The following is a 21,215-nucleotide window of genomic DNA, read 5'->3' on the forward strand; positions in this document are numbered from 1 at the left end:
CTCTTGGTTATTTATGCTAACATTCTTTTCCCTCCCCCCATGCACCCTCATCTTTTTTGAAGATATATTTCTCTGTTTATTTTAATGAACCCTTCCTGGGTTCCTTCTCTTAAGTGTTTTTGCCCCAATGGGCTCCTCCACCTCCCCACAACCACTGTGGCACTTCTTTCCTCTATTCTCCTCCCTCACCTTCAGGATCCAGGTGTACTGACTTTTCATTTCTTCCTTCTAGTGCCCCCTTGACATTCTCATGATAGTTTTAGCCATACTTCTCAAATGGCTTTTAAAACATATCTGTTTTAATACTATTAATACTTTAATGTCTTCAACTCCCCGAAGAAGCTTGCATTGCTCCTGGGGGCTTGCAGCAGGGAGAAGGCAGATATCATTTTTCAGCAGGAAACTCCGTGGACAAGTACAGAATCCCGTTTTCAAGGTTGACCGTTTTTCCTGACCTCTGCAGACTGCAGGAAGTAGGGACTGACCATCTTAAAAGGCAGGCAGTGCAGTTCCTTTTATATTAACTAAATCATTATCTGATCCAGAGGGCAATCTTCTGATGGTGATTTTGGCACTCTTAGCTCCTGAAACTGTTATTTTTGTGTCCCCTTATGCACTAATCAAGGGCAAGCTTCCTTCTTCAAACAAGCCTTCCGATGCATTGAGTTACTGGCCCAGGGCCACATAATTTTTATTAAGAGAGAGACTTTAATTCCGTTATACTCACAAATGGACACAACTTCCCCCCTACTTACACGTAATCTGACTATCCTATCACTGGAGTCAAACTCTAGTAGACTTCCTTGTTTAAAAAATCCAAATCCTATCGTTTGAAAAATCCTTTGACTTGTGATTTTATCCAATTTTCTGTGCCACGCCAATCATACGAGACATGATATTTGTGTTTGTCTCTAACTAAAATGGTCACTGAAGAGGGGTATAACTACTCTCTTGATCGGACTTTGCAGGAGTTTATCTATTTCTAGATGTAATAAAATCTCCTTCCCGAGCTCGCAGATGGTGACAACCTTTTGCTGAACCAATCTACCTTTAAATAATTAATTAATGGTAAGCTTGATCTCTTGGAACTTGACGACTCTGATAGCCAGTAATCATAAGTGAGACCTGTAAGGCCACTATCTGGGTTCAATTTCTATCGCAGCCAAAAAAATAGTGGTCAAGAAATCACTTTTAAATGGACAAGTTTCTACATTCTTTGTGTTTCAGTAAGAATCTCCCTGTAAATCCCTCCTCTCTCAAGGAACATGCTTTCTTGTAAAGCTGCCAATTTCCTGAAAAATCTACAACGGGGTTTTAACAGCCGATAAGGCTGATCAAGTCCTTGCTAGGAAATTAAGGCAATCAGATTAAGAAAAAAAACAAAAAACTATAGTTTACACAACATATGACCCAGGTGAAGTTACTAATGAGTTCAATAACTACTATCATTCTCCATATAATTTGCTGAAACTTCCTTGTCCTTCCGATTTTCCTGTTTAACACCACCTGGCCTCCTTTCTTAAATTCCTCACAAGCAGCGTACAATACTAATCATAATCTTGAAGCCAGAAGAAACTCTAATGGCGTTCAAAGGACTAAAGTCTTTCTCCACTCCGGAAGTGGACAGGTTTATCCCACAACATTATCAAAAAATTTTCATCTGTATTAGCCTGTGATGACAAATTTCTTTAATCTGTTCATAGGGCGGGTCAGCCTTTGATCCTGCTACCTTAATGGCCAATATCATTATTCTACCTAAACAGGTCTGGATCCCCTCTCCCTAGACAAATATCTTTCTTCAATGTGGATCTCAAAATATATGCAAAAACTTTAATCTGCTTCCCTTTCTGGTATATCCCCACAAGGTAGGTTGTATCATAGGAAGACAATCCCCTGATAACAAAAGAGCTGTTGACCTAATTCACTCTATCCAAATGATCCTCGCTGTTCTTGGCTCTAGAAGCTGAGAAGGCGTTTTTTCCCACTTCATGTTTAGTGTGCCCAGATCAATTGGATTCGATAAGTAATTTTTAGCTGGTGTTTCGGCTTTATAGGTCTTCTCTAAAACAATGATATCGGACAAGGAGTGCCCTATTTTTTATTCATACCGACAGCACTGACCCCTCTCTCCATGAGTACTTGCACTATTAATAGAACCCTTCAATGCAAGGATTCAAGCTAATCATTTGGTTATGATCTTATAGTTGGTTGGTCTGAGCACAAAACATCCCTTTATGCAGATGACATTCTGACGGTAACAGATCTTACCTTATCACTTCCTTTCTTTCTTTTTATAGTCATTGAAGAATATGATTCCCACTCAGTATAAATTTAATATTAAAAAAAGAAAAGCATTATTACATTGCAGTGCGACTTACTCGCGTTGTTTTGTGGAATGGCTTAAACTGTACTGAAATCCGGGTACAGATTGAGGCAGATATTCTTGGACTAGTATCCGTATCTTCCCTTCTGTGGCTTCCAGGTCTTGATTGCCTGAAGCCGCTAGCATATTATCTGGTCATCCCCCATTACCTTTCACTCTGGGATTATGCCCCTTCTCCTGGGCCTCTAATGCCACTAAAAAAAACAAACAGTTTCAACCCAGGCTGTCTGACTTGCCTATTTTTCAACAGTGGCTGATGAGTTGCATAAAGTATATACATTACCTCACCTGTGTACCCTCCTTTCCCACCTTTGCTGAGATACAAGACAAATTGAATATCCTCCATGAAGAATGTTTTCAATATCTGCAACCAAGACGCTTCCACAGCACAGTTAGGGATAAACGGACTTGTAGACCTTCATGTTTGGGTCAGTCTGTCTGAAACAGTCTTCGAGAAAAGGTCTGTGTGGCCGGGTGAACTGTTCTGACAACCGTACGTGTCTTCCGCAGTCATCTTTAAAGGTGTTTCGGTGCCGTGAGGGATAAAACCTGGCCCCGCAGATTTGAAGGGCGTGTACAAATGTATTGTGATAGGATGGACCGCCTATGCCACCCTGTCTGTTGTTGCTGGGAACCGGCTGGGCTTATTTTACCACCGTTCCCTTTCGTTATTCCAAATGCGCCCTCTTTCTGCAGTAGGAGGGGCTAACAAATACTGCCACCATTGGACTCCTCACCGGCATCCAGTACCGTGTTTCTCCTGGGTAACTGACACTGCGAGTGTACCCCGTTACTGGCGTAACTGAGCTGGTACTCCTGACCTCTTACTATGAAACAGAGGTGCTGTGGATGGATCCCCCCTGGCCTATCACACTGACCAGAGCTGCAGGGTAGCAGGCTGTTACGGTGCTGGTAGTTACAGGTCTGATAATCAGAGCAGGCCTGTACACGACCAGATGCTGAGTCTACTAGGTTCAGAATAAGGAGGCAAGACACGATGTAGTTCTTCAATACTTCAATGATAAATAAAACATATATATATATAGATATGGAGATAGAGATATATAATATATATATATATATATATATATATATATATATATATATATATATATATATATATATCTCAAATATGCAGATGTCAGTTAGCCATGGCGGAGCGTGACAAGGTGATAACCACAATAGCAGTCTATTCACAGCACAGATGATAATATGCAGGTGTCCAATAGCCGCGACGGAGCGTGACAAGGATAAACACAATAACAGTCTTGTTATATGCACATGAACAGACTTGCAGCAGGCTGTGAATCAGTAGAGGCACAATAGAAAGAAAACAAAGTCTTTGTAATATGTACAAGATTATACTTGCAGCAGGGTAGTCCCAGTAGAAGTGCTCCAGCACTAGGTAGAGAACTGAAACTCATACACAGGAAAGACACAGGGTCAGGATACACAGGAGTCCAAGGAATCAGGCTAGCAACAAGTTGCACGGACAGTGAGCAGATGTCTGAGTTTAAATAGAGCAGGTTAGAGTGACCCGCCCTGAGGGTAAGTCATGCGATGCACAGAAAAACAGAGCAGACCGGGAAATTAACAAAACCTGGTCAGGATTGTTACAGTACCCCCCCTTCCTAGGGGTGGACTCCGGACACCTACGATATTTTTTTAGGGAATCTTTTCCAAAACTGTTTGAGTAAATGAGGAGCATGAATGTCTGAAGCTTTAACCCAAGAACATTCCTCAGGCCCATAGCCTTTCCAATCGACCAGGAATTGCAGTGATCCTCTGGATCTACGAGAGTCCAATAGTTGTTTAATCTCATTTTCAGTTTGATCTTGAGTAGTAGCCGAAGGCGGAGAAGCTGTGACTCTTGAAAATTGATTTTGTACCACAGGTTTTAACAGAGAGACATGAAACACATTGGGAATCCGTAGTGAGGATGGAAGTTCCAATCTGAAAGCTGCTGGATTAATTATCTCGGAGATTCGGTAGGGACCGATAAACTTGGCTGCTAGTTTCATACTAGGAACTTTTAAACTGATATTTTTTGTGGATAACCAGACCTTATCCCCTGTAAGAAGTGGAGGTGCAGGACACCTTTTCTTATCGAAAACATTTTTGGCCCGTGCAGCAGAATTCTCCAGATTACTTTTGGTTTGAGTCCAAATGAGAGAGAACTTGCATAGCTGGGAATCTACTGCAGGAATTGAGGAGATAGGAGTTTCAGAAAAGGTAGGTGGTCTGGGATGACATCCATACATGACAAAAAAGGGTGAATTACCAACAGCTTCATGGAAATGATTGTTATGGGCGAACTCAGCCCATGGGAGGAGTTCCAGCCAATCCGCTTGGTGAGCAGACACATACATTCGTAGGAATTTTTCAAGCTCGGCCAGGCCATTAGACTGAGGATGGTATGCCGAGGAAAGTCCAATTTAATGCCTAACTGAGAACAAAAGGATCTCCCGAACCTTGAAACAAACTGTGAACCACGGTCTGACACGATATGGAGTGGACAGCCATGGAGGCTAAATATTTCTTTGATGAAGAGTTCTGCCATCAATGCGGAAGAAGGGAGTCCTTTGAGAGGAATGAAATGAGCTGCTCTCGAAAAACGGTCTGTCACCACCCAGATATGATCTTTGGAGGGAGGCAGATCGGTAATAAAGTCCATAGATACTTGAGACCAGGGTACTTCAGGAACAGGTAGAGGAATAAGAGGACTGAAGGGTCTATACCGAGAAATCTTATGTTGTGCACATTTAGAGCATGCAGAAACAAAGGATTTTACATCTTTCAGAAGGGATGGCCACCAATAGTACTGGGTCAGGAGTTCTCCAGTCTTCTTGACTCCCGCATGACCCGAGAAGCGAGATAAATGGGCCCAGCGTAACAACTTGAGACGTAGATGTGGTAATATGAAGGTCCTGCCTGGAGGGCAAGTAGATTTATGCACAGGAGTAAGAGCCAAGACACAACTAGGGTCAAAGATGGGATGAATGTCCTCGGGAGAATCCTGGTCTTCGAAATGAAAGGACCTAGAAAATGCGTCTGCTTTTTTATTTTTTGATCCAGGAAGGAAGGTAAGTCTAATATCAAATCTTGAAAAGAACAAGGACCATCTGGCTTGACGTGGATTAGACATCGAGCCGAACGGAGATAAATTATGTTCTTATGGTCGGTATATATCGTAACAGATGATAATATGCAGGTGTCTAATAGACACGGTGGAGCATGACAAGGATAAACACAATAACAGTCTTGTTATATGCACATGAACAGACTTACAGCAGGCTGGGAATCAGTAGGGGCACAATAGAAAGAAAACAAAGTCTTTGTAATATGCACAAGATTATACTTGCAGCAGGGGAGTCCCAGTAGAAGTGCTCCAGCACTAGGTAGAGAACTGAAACTCATACACAAGAAAGACACAGGAGTCCAAGTAATCGGACTAGCAACAAGTTGCACGGACAGTGAGCAGATGTCAGTGCTGAGTTTAAATAGAGCAGGTTAGAGTGACCCGCCCTGAGGGTGAGTCATGTGATGCACAGAAAAACAGAGCAGACAGGGAAAGTAACAAAACCTGGTCAGGATTGTTACACAGGCAGAGCGGTGGTACCGGAAAAGCTGGGACCAACCTCAGAAACAGCCGGAGAACGGATTAGATTTAGGGTCTAATCTGTAGGTCACGGGAATACAGCAATATTGAAGATGTTTTCAAGCAGGTCTTTGAAGCAAGTGATGTTTGCTCTCACACTGGTTGAAGGTACCAGTGATCAGGTCAGATGAAACGCGAACAACATTTCAGTGTACACGACAGTGCTTTATATACGGATATGGACACATGCTCATTTTAGAATCCGGATGCAATGTGTTTACACAAACATGGATTTACATGCATAGCAAAGCCAGCAATATTTACACTTCTCTATGAAATTCTAGAGATGCTGTGATGTCCTGCATCTGGTATTCAGATGCAGAGAATCTAGGAGCCAGTCTTAATTAAAAGTTCCTGCATTCAATGTTGGACCTTCACACATCAAAAGATCTAATTAGCATGGGGTCCCTCTTCAGACAGTCCAGAATACACATTCCCAAGGAAAGGTACAGACCCCAAACAAGCCACTTCCCCACATCACAACACACACAAGACTTCCATCAACAAAGGCTTATTGTATCAGATATATACCTCAGAAATCATGCATTTTCGCTAGCAAGGTTAAAACAAACGAGTTTCTTCCCTGTTCTCAGAAATAAAGATTTCCCTTAGCAAAATATACACAATATCAAAAATAAGTGCATGTGCAATTATATAAATAAGCGCTCTGTGCTATTTCCTTTAGATTTATACCAGAAGTTATTTATCAGTGATCCAGTCACATGTATATTTAAATGTATTTGTATATTTAATGTTTGGCCGCTGCACCACTGATAAGTAAACGTCAAGCACCGCCAACAGGTTTAAATCCCGGCACTAGGTGCCAGGAATGTGAGTATAAATATATGTGCAATGTGTATTTTAAATTTTCAATGTGTATTTAATTAATATAAGTTTCTACCTCCCTTGTTTTTCAGTGGGGATCTGGGTCTTCTTCGGTAGGTTGCTATCGCAGCTCCGGTCTCTGTCCTTTGGACCGGAGAGCTGTGGGACTGAAGGGTCCCCCAATCCTTGATGGTTCAGCAGGGGGCAGCAGGTGCAGCCCCTGGATGAAGTAGGAGCCAGAGGCTACCTGACTGTGCACCCCACTGGCAGCTTTGAGACTGCCGGAGGACACTTGCAGCAGTGTGTGGGGAAACCAACATGCTAAAAGTCATACTGGAGCTTGAAGAGCTCCAGGAATGGTAGGCTGAGTGCTGGTGCCCCAGGGTCTGGTCACACTTTCCTCTTTTTAAAGTAATATAACTGTGTTGTTGATTCCAATTTGTGAGTAAATATGTTTATTTATCACACTTTTAGTTACAACAAAAACAAGTACACAGCTCAGTGTCAATACAACCTGCAACCCCTGGTTCCTTAGGAGAGTGAGAGGCAGCTCTCTGACTGCAGTCCAATTTATAGGGGCATATTCTATTAAATCGCTGGATCGCGGTAATGCACCAGAACGGGGCGCGAAGGTAATCTGCGGCACCGCAATAAGGCTATGGGGTAAAATCTGCGATATTGCGGTACTGTGTTAGCTTCGGTAATGCTTACTACACGTAGCCTAACCATGATCCGGCACCTAATCGAATATGCCCCATAAACTTTTACAATGGAGAGTTTCTTACAAAATCGTCATCATATACCTTTTATAATTGTCACACAAGTAATTACAAAGCAGTAATGAATCACCTTTGTTTCATGGTTCTATGTTCTTGTCTATGTGCAGCAGCCATTTTGAGATTTAAATAGTTGACAATATTTCATAGGCTTTTCTCAAATAAACAATATATTGCAAATCATGTTGGACACTGGGGGGAATTCAATTGGCCACGTTACTCATGAAAAAGCACAGCCCGCGCACTATTACAGATAGTATGGTAATTTTAACGCAGATTTCTGCTGCGAGCAAAAATCAGAGTGGAAATTAATAGTGCACACTATTACCACTAGTAACAGTAATAGTGCTCAGGCCATGTTACTTTCGCGAGTAACGCAGCCAATTGAATTCCCCCCTATGAATTGTGTTTTGCGGTTATAAATTGAACTTTGAACCTTGGTACTATTTTCAGCTAGAGGAAAGAGCCAGGGTCCCTGGAAGTATTTTTAGGTAGGAGATTTAAAGATAAATATCCGTCCAAGAGTTACTGGCACCAGGGGTGGAGAGGAGGCTTAGTCCCCCCCTCTCCCTGGCAGCTCCCCCCTGTCACTAGCAACAATTTTAAAGGTGTTAACCCACCTCTCCAGGCTCATTTCATGTGCAGGCTGCATTAATAAACCTGGATTGGTTAAAGGGGCAGGAGGCTAGATTACCTGCTGCCAGGTTATGTGCTTTAAACTGTATAAAAAGAGCTCTGTTATTTATGTAAAGCATATAGCATCTGTACTTCTGGTTGATCACTAGTACATCTTAAGTAGTGTGTAACTATTCTTTTAAGGATCCTTTCTGAGCAATGAACATCACTGCTTAAAATTTCTACTTAGACGCCTATGTACCTGCTGTAATTCCTGCGACCACCAGATTAGACTACTCTAATCCGTTATCCTGGTGTTTTGAAGATTGGGACCCAGCGTCTAGTAACCCTCTGCCCACTGCCCTGCAGCTCTGGCCATGTTTGAGAGGCCAGGAGAAACCATCCACAGCACTGCTGATCTGAAGGAAAAGGTCATTGCATAAGGGCCCAGCAAGGATGTGCCCTAGCAGCAAGTGTGTACCCAAAAGGAAGCAGTCAGTCTGGTTTCTGCTTTTATATGCAGAGTTAAATCTGCTGGGCACACACTAACGAACCTCACAAGATAACGTGGGAGATATTCAGGATGATGATGATGACTGACAAGAAATTTGTGAGAAAACAGCATCCAGTTCCATCTGTTGAAATTAAAGAAAACGCATATAAACTAGAAAATTAAGTGCCTACTGGAAAGGATGTTCAACAAAGGGCTCATTCTTCCACATTTTTTGTCTGCTCCAGATTTCCAGCTTTTTGAAATGAAATAAAGACTCTTAAAACCAGTCCTACACCTGGATATTACTCTCTCTCCCATATTCTTGCTTGTGCAGCTAGGGGTTCTATTGTCCGCCCCACCATCAGAATTAACTATTACAACATATAATATCTGCTGCAACTTCCCACTGTTTGGAGTCAACCTAACCTTCCCCCTTGCTACAATCAATTATTAACAGGATCTGCACACAGATTGATGTCCTACATAATGCATGAAAATCCTTCACTAAAATATATCATTTATATTCCTAAAGTGATAGGGGCCTAACAGCAACACACTTGGATCCTTTTTCTCTCACAAAATGTGGATTATAGCATGTACTTTTTATAGCCCTTGATTTTGTTCCCCAGCTCAATAGAGTACAACTGCAGTATCTAATTACATGTGGATAAGGGCACAATGTAGCTCATTGTAAATATGTATATTTTTTGTATATTGTTGATATTGTAGTGAAGCTGTTATTCATTGTCCAGTGAAGCCAGGGGGTTATGGGTAAGAATTAGGTGGTGTCTAGGAAACAGGTGAGGGGGCTGGAATTGCATTCATTCTCCCCCCTCCTTTCTCTACAGGAAGCATGGAACAGCTGGGGACTCTGACATCACAAAGTAGTGTAAGGGACTAATTTCAGGAAGGGTTAACTGTTATCTGATATTTGGAAGTGGGGAAGGCCAATTAGTACCCATTGTCCTCCACAGGAATTCCTGAGACATTCTGTCTGCGGAACCACAGTTGAGAGCTTCTGTGAAATAATAGCTCATCTCCACTCCCCCTCCAACCCCCTAGTCCAGCACTCACCAATGTCATCAAAGGAGAGACCCAGGGGCTTTAGATTCTGCAATTCAGGACAGCCGGGTGACTGTAGCTCCTTAAGCTAGTGGTGTAAGGGACAGATAATGTGGTGTACCTGCCTGGCATTTATTTACTGTGTGTGTATATAATGTTTAAGTTATTTGTTTTTATTACAATAATTGTAACTGCATTTGCCTGAGTGACTATACGAGCCTTAGAAGGTACTGGGGTAGGCTACGCTGGCATAGTAAGGCACCCCTAGGGGCCATCCAGCGTGAAGTGGGTAGAATTGGGCCAGAAAACCCAGTATCTTCACACTTCCAATTTCACTGTTGACAGGATCTACTACCCTCATTTTCTTTTCCTTTCTGCCCCCCACCCCCAAATGTTGAAATGCATCAGTTGCATTCAGGTTTAGTGTTCTAACTACTTTTATTCAAATGTACTTCCTGCGAAGTACTACACAACTATCTTTTTGCAAGTTATGTACTAATTTTAATTACATATTTGTGGTTATTATATATGAATCACTTACTAAATACATTTAAAAAAGACATTTGTCATGTTTGTTTCCAGGTAAGAAGTAGTAAAATCTGTATTTTCTTGAAGAGGTTGTTTGAAAAGCAGGTTGTCAGGCATATTAAAAATAAAGCCCACTTGGTCCAGTGCTGTTCTACAGCCCATATATTATGCCAATGAATGTATGTATTTTTGAAGTGTGATGGTTTTTACATTATTAAATGTCAGCATGTGGGTTCCTTAACCTTTAGGGGACATGTTGGAAAACTATCTTCACCTGGAGATGTTGCAACTTTGCAGGATTTCATCCTCTAGTGGTCAGCCATTTGAAGCCTGAAGAGCCACTTTTGTCCAAAATGACGCTCATTGGTTAATTCAGGGATACTAGATGGGCTTATGTGAGTTCAGAATAGAAATGTTTCAGAATGATTTAAAAGTTGTGAAAAACTTTCACAGATATTCTGAAGCTGTTGGAACAACCAAATATTCTTTGAGAAAAAGATTGCTGTGTGAATTTTTCTGAGCCTCAATATGCATATTAGCAGTAGACTTGTAATGATTTTTTTCTTGTTTGTTTTATTTGTTCTAGACTTTTAGATTTTATTCACTTGTATTTAACTATCTGAAGTGCTCAGTTGCCAACTATATTTAAACTGAGTTAATAAAATTATCTTCATTGAAATATAAAATAGTAGTCATTAAATTCCTACAGCAGACATTTTGCATTGCATGTACTTAGTGTTTGAGAACAATAAACATTGAGGAAAATGAGAATTTTTTTAATTTGTCACAGCCTTTACACAAAAACTAATAATTTTTTTTTTTTTACAAATCTTAAATCCTCTCTTATGCAAACAAGGCATATCTTGCCTTTCTATAGACAAAAATCCAGGTGTTTTGCCTATGTAAACTCAATGTTTAAATAAAAAAAAAAAGCCAATAGTGGCTAGTAGTAGCCAATTAGTAGCTTACATTTTTAGCAACAAATTGGTGAATACCTAGGTGCTTTAATTTATCACATCATGCAATTCAGTCCCCAACCTATATTACAATGTTTAAATGATTTTAGAATTTTCTTCTTTCTGCTATTCTCAATATTCAAACACTCAGATCAAAAGCTACAACTCTGCATACAAAAAGAATGATAGTTAACAAAATAATTGAATCCTTTTTTGGCATACTTCATTATATGTAACTGTGACCACATCAATAGTGAATTCAAAGGTGCAAACACTAAAATTTTCATATTGAGGGGACTCGCCTTCCACCCCTATTGGTAACATGCTTACATTAGCTGTCTGCTTAGAAGTAACTTTTAATATATTGTCCTTACTGTGCTCCAACTTTTCTTGTCTTCTACATACCTCTATTGTATATGTGTAATAATCCAGGCAGGAAGATTAAAGAAGGGGAACCAGATCTAGGTGTATTTTCCTTAATTAAAAAAACAAAAAAATATATATATTTTCTTAAAAATGTACTCATTTTAAAAACATTCATACATTTCTCCAAAAAGGTGTCATCCTGCTCGAGACAAATTACACGTAAATGGGAAGCTGTTCAATTTCCAGTTCCATAACTACTTTCAGTTCATCCTGAAGACAAAGGGTAGGTTTAGGGCTACATTGTCTTCTTCACTTCATCACGAACACGTTTCGATCCAAACAGGATTTCAAGACCGTGAAAATCCTGTTGAAAATAACAGAAAATTCAAAAAACATTATTTGGACATTGTAATGTAGGTTATGTACTGATTTGCATGATTGACTCTGTGTGACAGATTAGAGCGCCTAGGTATCCACCAATTTGTTATGTTTATTGTGTGGGTGAGTTGGAGCCCATTTTAGTGTGACAAGGCTGCTGTAATTATATATTAAAGTGCTCTAGTAAGTTTTATTTTTATAGTAGCTTAAATTGTTTCCTGCCATAATTATCTGCAGCTAGTCATTTCACTACAAAGTATAATGAAATGATATAACAGCAACACAATTGTTACTGATGTGTGAAAATGTGTTCACTTCTTAGATACCCAGAAAAACTGTTTATGATCAATTAAACCACATCCTGGTTTCTGATGACCATCTCCCTGAAAACATCATTCTTGTAAACACTTCTGACTGGCAGGGCCAGGTAGGTACATTAAACATATTTTTGTGTTAAAATAGAGCACCTTTAAAATGCTATTTCTGGAATTGTGTGATTCAGAGAGATCGTTTTAATTTAGTTTTGAGGGATACATCCGTGACCACATCTGCCACAATTTACTCCAGGGGGTAATCAGTGATGATTTGGGAGAAATTAAAGAAATCTAGGCTGTTTAATCTGAATAATGTGAAAGTGTATGTGTGTGTGCGCAGTTTGTCATTTACACACAATCTCTAGTACAACTCAGAATTTTGTACATCAAGTGGTCATGAATTAATCTGTAATGAATGAACTCTGGTAGAGTAACTCAACTCTAATTTTAAAAGACTAAAGCAAATGTATCCATTCGAAGATGAGGAAAGCTCAGAGGTGGAACTTAATTCCTAGAGTGGATGCAGATATATTTAGTATGTCTAGTAGAACAACCATCCCATTGGAAGATGGGGGTCCTTTAAGGGATTTTATGGACTGGAAAGATTCATGCTGTATCTGGACACTATTAAAATCAGTTGTAGGCTAAGGTCTCAGGAAATCTCAATGCAGATATTCAGGAAAAAAAGCGAACAGACAAAATTTATTAAGTGTGGAAATTATGCAAAAGGGTATATATAGAATTTCTTTGTGGAGCTTCTCTGGATATTGTTTCTGCAAGAGCTATAGTATCAGCGGCAGTTGCAAAGAGCACTCTATGGTAATGTCCTTGGGCAGCGGACGCCCAGTCAAAGAGCAGTCTTGCTAACCTTTCATTTGAAGGAGTTCTTCGTTTTTGAAGAAAAATTATATACTACAATACATAAGTTGTCCTTTGGGAAATCAAAAAGATTGCCACAAGATTGCAAAGCTAGAAATTTTCCATCTTCATCCTCTCGCCAACATTTTAAGGAGTAGGAATATTCCAAACAGTACATTTGGGGATTTAGACCTTTGGATTGAAGAACAAATCAAAGTTCACAACAGTGACTGTCAGGAGCAGCCCTCAATGGCATCACTAGTGTCACATTCCACTGACTGTCACTTTAATTTCTGTTACTAGTGCAGACTATTGGTCATGGTCTGCACCTGTAATCATTACATCTGTATGCTTGTCAGTATTACTATTGATCAGCCTTCCTTTTTTAGGGCCTTCCTTTCTTTCTCGCATTGCTAGTTCTTCAAGTCATATCTGTTACTCTGATGTCTCTGTTTGCATGCCTGTTCATGGTAAACGCTATGATCTACACCTGTTACCTGTTCCACAATCCGTGGTAAAGCTGTTGTGTAGCTGCTGCTACTGTTTGCTGCACGTCTTCAACTTTCTGCATGCCTGTCCTATTGCTCGTGGTAAAATGCTATGAGCTTAATCTGTTAGTGTAATTTGAAAGTCTGCAAGGTCTATTTAAGATAAAGGTAGTTTCAATACAGAAAGAAGACAGGGAATTCTTTTCCAGACTTTTCCCTTTTCAAGAAAGCTTCAGGAGATTGCATACTCATATATAGATGAATATAAAACTTATGTAATTTTATTGGTATGCTCTAAAACTAATCACATCCCCACAAAGCAGTAATTAATTTTAAAGCAGTGAAATATTAAGAAATGATAGTCAAAAAGATGCATCTGAATGAAAAGTGCATTTTTCTAACATAGTATATGCATAATTTTTCTTTGGTTCAGTGTACGACCATCCAAGTTAATCAGGGTTAGTGTGTGGAATGGTTTACAATTTCCCCTTGTCTTTATATCGTAATGGCAATAAGCTAGAGAAACGCGTTGATTTTTTGAGACAACCGCAGAACAATTGATTTGCCTTTTTTATCTATATTTCTGGGAATTGACCGTGAGCGTGGTATTTTACATCTTGAAAAAGAGCCCAACAGCCACTTCACACTGTTTATGTTGTGGAATTGCCATCGCCATCCGGACTGTGGATTGATTATAAACCACTGGATATCTGTTTCGAGACTGTATCTTAATAATGACAAATATGGATATTACCTCTGCTAATTGAGCACTTAAGACTATTTCAGACATTTTGACTTCATTCAAGTCTGGCATTAAAACATCTTAAATTGAAACTTTTTAGATCTGTCTTACACTGTGGCTATATATATTTGTGAAAATGGAAAAATGGCACTGTTTACTAAACGCATGTGATCATTTTACCTGCTTTGATCTATAAAAATCCTGGATCCAAATAATATACCCTGTCACATATGCATTTGAATCAACCTCAGATCCTATGTTGGCACTTTTAAACTGATGAGTTATTATCCAGTTCTTGTGTCTGCAGTTTTGAAAAATCTATAGATATATATTATGACCGCCTATGCCACCCTGTCTGTTGTTGCTGCCAACCGGCTGGGCTTACTTTGCCACCGTTCTCTTTCGTTATTTCGTATACGCCCCTCCTGCGGCAGTGGGAGGGGCCTGCTGCCACCACGGAACTCCGTTATGGCGCTCAGAACCACGTTCCTTCTGGCTAACTGTCACTGCTAGGGTACTCCTGTACTAGGGCTGGTACCCCTAACCTCTTACTATGGATCCGGGTTGCTGTGGATGGATCCTCCCTGGCCTATCACACTGACCAGAGCTGTAGGTAGCAGGCAGAGCAGTGGTACTGGAAAAGCTTGGGTCCAAACCTCAGAATCAGCCGGAGAACGGATTAGATTTTAGGGTCTAATCGGCAGGTCACAGGATTACAGCGATATTGAAGAAGTTGTCAAGCAGGCCTTTGAAGCAGAGTGATGTTTTATTGCTCAAGTGTCCTTACAAGGACTGTATCACTGATTTAGGGTATCGGTGGTCAGGTCAGATGGAACATCAGAATGATACATTACATGCTCACACAGCTCATTTTTTATACAGTTCTGGCATAGGCTATTTTTAGAATCCGGATGTAACCCTGTTTACCAAAACATTGTAAATTTTGTTAGCCTTGAAATGCATGTAAATCACTTCTCTGTGAAATTCTAAAACCCTTGCTGTGATTTCCTGCATCTTTGAGACGCAGAAAATGTAGCAGCACATTTTAAATTAAACCTTCCTGTCTCCAAGTTAAACCTCACACATCAAAAGATCTAATTAACATGTGGCCTTTAATCAGACCGTTTGGAATACATATTCAAACTGAACAACAAAACCAAAACAAGCTAGTTTCCCACATCACAATACACAAGAGGCTTTGTAAACCCAGGCTCATTGTATCAGATATATACATCAGAAATAGGCATTTCCTATAGCAAGGTTAGAGAAGAGACGAATATCTTCCCATGGTCTCAGAAATAACGATTTCCTATCTTACAATATACACAATATCAAAAAAGAAGTGCAAATGCAATTACATAAGTAAGTGCCCTGCGCTATTTGCTTTAAATACATTTTTACCAAAAGTTATTTAATAGTGATCCATCACATATATCTATGTAATGCCTGTTCATAATATGTTGGTGTTTTAATAAAATTGTTATAAACAACCATGGGAATGTGCTAGTTATTTTATATACAAGTATATTTTGATAAAACTCCCTATTGAGTGTTTTTTTTTTTTTTGTATATACCTCAATTTTAAATATACACCCTGTTCTTTCATTTTGTTTTGTTTTTTTTAACATGTATAAAACAGTGTTAATTTATTACTAAGTCAGTATTTTTATTTTCGATCTTTCATCCATTTTTATTTTATTTTTATGCATTCAACATATGCATTATTCATATATACACTATTTTATGGTCTATTGCTAGAGGCAGGAGTCTGCATTTCAATATTTTATGATTATCTGTATACAGTTTTTTTCTGAGTGCATTTCTCCCATTGCGGCTTTCTTGCACTGCGTGTATAATATAGTTGCATAATAATATTAACCTATTGTATTATCTGTATTTTATTTTTTTTTGATATGTAAAGTAACATAAATATGAACGTTAGTAAATTTACTTTAAATTTTTACATTAGTAATCTCTCCTTTTCAGCTTCTTTCGGAAATCTTACAAACACATGACCTTCCATTGGTCTGCACTTGCTCCCCAGCAGACATCCAAGCTGCTTTCAATACAATAGTGTCCAGGATACAACGATAGTGAGTATCTATTTCTAATGTTTCTTTGGTGCATCTGATATTACAAATGCACAGCTAACTCTATTTATTTCCACTTTCCTTGCATTTTTATTTTATCCTTAACCCTCCACTTCTAATAATTGGCTGTGTGACAATTGAACAGCCTGTAAATTTGGTTCTTTTGATTCTTATTCCAAGTGAAATTTTACACTTATGGACTGTTCTACATTGTGTTTGACCTCTCCATTAACAGCTCTAACGTTAACTCCACTTTTCTAATCATCACCTTTTACCCTTTATCATGAGACATACTCAGAAAATCTCCCACACTGTTTCCCATGAAGATCTAGGCACACAACCTTGACATAGAAGAAAGAGAAAAAAAAATCCTTTTAGCGCTTGGTATGGCAGTAGTCGTGAGTTACCAATGCACGAGGTCTGCGTACTGAAAAACACGTGTAGTAGAAAAAAAATATTTCTTTAATCTGTTAAGACATAAACATAAAAAGCCTCACAAATGTTGTGGACCCACAGCTAAAAGTACACAAAATAAATTAACCACTTAAAGCCTGGATAAAAGAGAACCACAAGATAGTAAAGAGATATATTTATATATTGAACCTATTCACTTCATTCAAATTGTAATAATATAAATAGTCAGAGTTCAGGCTGGGTATTAAGAATATTATATCAGTATTACGATTTATATTGAGAGAGCTTCAGGGAAATTGTTTATGTTGGATCCTAGAGAGTAATTTCATTTACACAGAGTCCTGGATTATAGGAGCCAAATCCGTGACCGGAGTGAAATGATGTAGATGTACAAGAAGTAACGATCCGTGAAGTACAAAGATAGAAAGTCTCTTACCAGATTCCTGGAGTATAAGCTTTACTGTTTCACTTGTACCTTCACGCTGGCTCTTCCGAGCTGTCCACTGTGGGTAGTGGTGAAAAGATCCCCCCCAGGTACAGCTATTCTTGCCCAGGCTCTATACATGCAGCAGCGTGTCTCTGACACGGCCGGCAGAATCCGGTTACGGTAAAAAGCATTGCGATCAATCACAAACTGTGTGTATGCAGTGGCACCTCTCCTTGTCAGCCAACTGCAAAAACCAAGAATTAAATCCAACAGCCCGATTCTCACTTGTCTCTAAGTGGAGTGGTAATCACATCAAAACACTATACTTGTATAAGAATGATTGACTCGTTTCATCGCCATTAGGCAATTTCTTCAGAGATATAGTTCAGACAACTCCCAGAGGTCACATTATATAGTTCATCACCTGCTGTTAATTCAGCTTTGTATCCGCAGTGCACAAATAGTTTTAAAAATGGTTCTAAGGATCCCATAGTATTTAAGAACCAATTAGTCTAAAGGAGACAGTGCAAATATATTCTCAAAATAACTTAAGATCTAATCTATGGTTCAAATACCATCTGTTAGTCCAATGATAAATGAGTAAACAGAAATAAAAAAGGGGGGAAATAACAATAGTATTATAATTTAACATCATTGAAAATATCAATATATCAATGCAATAAGTATAATACCAAAGAGTACAATAAATAGTAATATGTTGCCAAAACAAGCTCACTAATAGGGGAAGAGGTCAAACAAATCCCATAGATGAGAATAATATAAAACTTGACTAACACCTAGCAATAATAATCCCTCATATTAAACATAAATATCTAATTGAAAATCCAAGAATCTAAATAAAAAAAGTCCATGAAACAGGTGACATTTTGAAACCAAATGTCTGTCTATATATCTGTATATAAACCCGACCAGAAAAATGTCTCCACAATCCCCCATGGTCATTATGTTTTCCGAAATATATAAGGGCTATAATAATCACCAGCCTCATATCGGATGTCAAATTAGAATGTATAATAAAAAGTATTAAGTAAAGAAAAATATGTATACACAAATATCAATCGCTATTCTAAACTATTTCATTGCGTTCAATAGATTCATTTAGACCTATAGGTGAAAGCGTATTCAATAGATAGATCTAGAAGACCTCCTGTTTGCAACCCTGTAGGTGTAACTTCTATAAACTCTAAACCTGTGATGGAAAGGCAATCGGAATTGCAATTGTGTTTCCCATAAAAGTTTATATATACTCAATGGGTTCTCAGCCCGTTAAGAATGTTCCTTCTATATTAATTCAGTCTTACTTTAACTTTTCCAGTAGTTCTTCCAACATTATATAAATTGCAACTGCACATAAGCAGGTAAATTACAAATACAGAATTCCAATGAATAAATCTGCTGATATTAATTAAATGTCTTGTTACCGCTCATGGTCTCAACAGAATGTACTTTATTTTCAATATAGTGAAAGAGATAAAAGGCTCGCTTCTTTAAATTAATGAAATGTCTACAAGTGAATATGATTATTTGAGACGGCAGCGAAGGACATATAAGACCAATGTGCAAGTGCAAATAAAAGAAAAATGTTGTCCGGTGCGCAGAAACAAACAATATATAAAAATCACTGTATCAGCATATACATAAAGGAGAATTTCCTTAACCAACTCCATGGCAGCATTGACAATGGGTTAATACTGTGATCAGCTTAGTGTAGACAGGAACAATTCTGCCCCACCTGGACCCTATTTAAGGCAGTTCCTCCTTTTCCTTAGTGTCTTTTCTTCCTGTCTCAGCAAGTGTATGACAGGCTCGTGCAGTGTAGCGGGTTTTTGTTTTGTTTTGTTTTGTTACTTTATCTGAGAGGGCTTACCTGAGGTTTATGGCTTTCCTCTGGAGACTGGCTGTGTATGTATACAGTACCAGTGGGGCATGTGCCGGGAGTATCTGTTTCTTCACTGTGGAAGTTTTCTCTTGGCTGCCTGGGCGTCCGGCAGGCGTGCACATACACGCGCACGTAGAGGACGCACACTCGCATGTAGAGGACGAAAAGGAGATGTGTGTTTTCTGTAGTCTCGGGCTAACGAATGGGTATGAAGGAACTGAAGAAGCAGATGATGAGCCTGAAAATTATGCCTACCCTACCATACTGTTTGTTCTCGGATGGTGGAGTGTGTTTGAGGTGTAAAATGCCATTTAATAGGTGGGCCATTACACATCAGATCACCCCAAAAAAAAATGAAATGTCCACCACCCATCTCAGATTTGTTAGAATTTTTTTTAACTAAGAGAGGATGTCAAAACAACTATATCTGCCAAATATCTCGACTGTTTGACAATTATTTGATTTAAATATTGATTTTTCAATTTATTAAATAATTTACTAATCGTGGCCTCTTTATCCAGTTTGAAGTATCATGGGTGTTTATTAAGGAATCGCCACAAAATTTTGACCTCTAAAGTAACTCTTCCTCCCGAATCCAAAATTCCAAACCAAATTACTTTAATAGAATTAAAATCGCTAGGTTCAATCAACATTTATTGTGGAGAAAAATAATAATGACGTTGATGCTTGATTACTGTTACACAGCATACATAATTTACACATTGTTAAAAGCCATACCAAAAAAGTGAACTAAACTGAGGCAATGGGATAAAACTCCCATACAGGAAATGAAACAAACATAAACTGATGGGAAGGGGATTCCCTTTAGACAAACTAAAACTGAAACTTTCCAGAGAAAGAGAGGGGGAGACCTAAAAAGATAGTCAATCATGGCAGCTGCTCATGAAAAGTGCACATTTGGGGTCTGCTTCTGTGTTAGGAGGCTGCAGCTCTACTGAATAATCTGTGCGTCTCCAGGGACTCCCGGTGAACAGAGATAAGGATGACAGCTGGGTGAGTCACAGCATTTACACATGCTATATAATAATTAACCCTGAGAGCTTCAGAAGTGAGCCTGTTTCCACCACTGAATATTGGCTCCCTTAAAGGACTGTCCTGTATATGTCTGGATTGCCTTTCTGTGACACAGTGTGTTTCCAGCTGTGAATCTGCTGCCACCTAGTGATGGAATTGTAACACTAATTCTGTACACAGAACTGTAATATCCTCAAGTCTTTTTTTTGCTTGGCCAGAAAGCTGCGGGATTCATGGGTTATTCAGATGATGTTGATGCTTAAATGAAAAATTAACCTCCTGGGTCGTGCTCTAACCTAACCACTCTCCATGATATAACACCTGATGTCATATGTAGCGGTGGAGTTGCTGTTGATACACGCCTTCAGTATGTCCCGATTCTCTTGTAACATTATGCCGACCAAAAAGTTGAAACCTCCGAAGCCTGTTCCTCTAGGGAAATTCTTTGGATCTGGGTCTCCTGTATCGTCGTCGGACAAATCTCCAGCTCAAGCGATGTCACGGCAAAGTCGCCAGATCTCTCAGCCGGAACCATTGTCTGCCTCACAATCATTGGAAATGGATGGTCCAGTTACATTGAGATCTATCCAGTCTCTCCTGTCAGCCCTTAAAACAGATATAACTTCTGAACTCAGAACATCCATCAAAGAAATTAAGGATGAAGTGACCGCCCTCGGATCGAGAACGGATCATTTGGAGCGCAAATTTGAGGAAATGGTCTCTTCCCATAATGACCTAATCTCAGCGCACGATCTCCTGCAGGAAGAGGTCACTGGGCATAACGGCAAATTGGTAGACATGGAGGATAGATCACGTCGCAACAATATAAAGATTTGAGGTATAACTGACTCTGTTACTAATGCTGACCTATACCAGTACGCCACTGATCTGTTCCATAAGCTTTTAC

General features: G+C 39.3%; 1 protein-coding gene across 5 annotated transcripts in view; it reads left to right on the forward strand.

Moving 5' to 3' along the window:
- The window catches only part of PACS2 (phosphofurin acidic cluster sorting protein 2), a 410,192-nt gene that overhangs the window by 200,709 nt on the left and 188,268 nt on the right, over nt 1–21,215 (forward strand). For 4 of the 5 annotated variants that reach the window (XM_075192150.1, XM_075192151.1, XM_075192153.1 and 1 more), the window contains exons 15-16: nt 12,363–12,467; nt 16,429–16,535. In XM_075192150.1, coding sequence (XP_075048251.1) covers nt 12,363–12,467; nt 16,429–16,535 — 212 coding nt within the window. The remainder of the gene's footprint in view (nt 1–12,362; nt 12,468–16,428; nt 16,536–21,215) is intronic. The other variant, XM_075192154.1, reaches the window with a different exon arrangement.

The sequence above is a fragment of the Mixophyes fleayi genome, chromosome 12 (assembly GCF_038048845.1).
Source record: "Mixophyes fleayi isolate aMixFle1 chromosome 12, aMixFle1.hap1, whole genome shotgun sequence".
Classification (NCBI taxonomy): Eukaryota; Metazoa; Chordata; class Amphibia; order Anura; family Limnodynastidae; genus Mixophyes; species Mixophyes fleayi.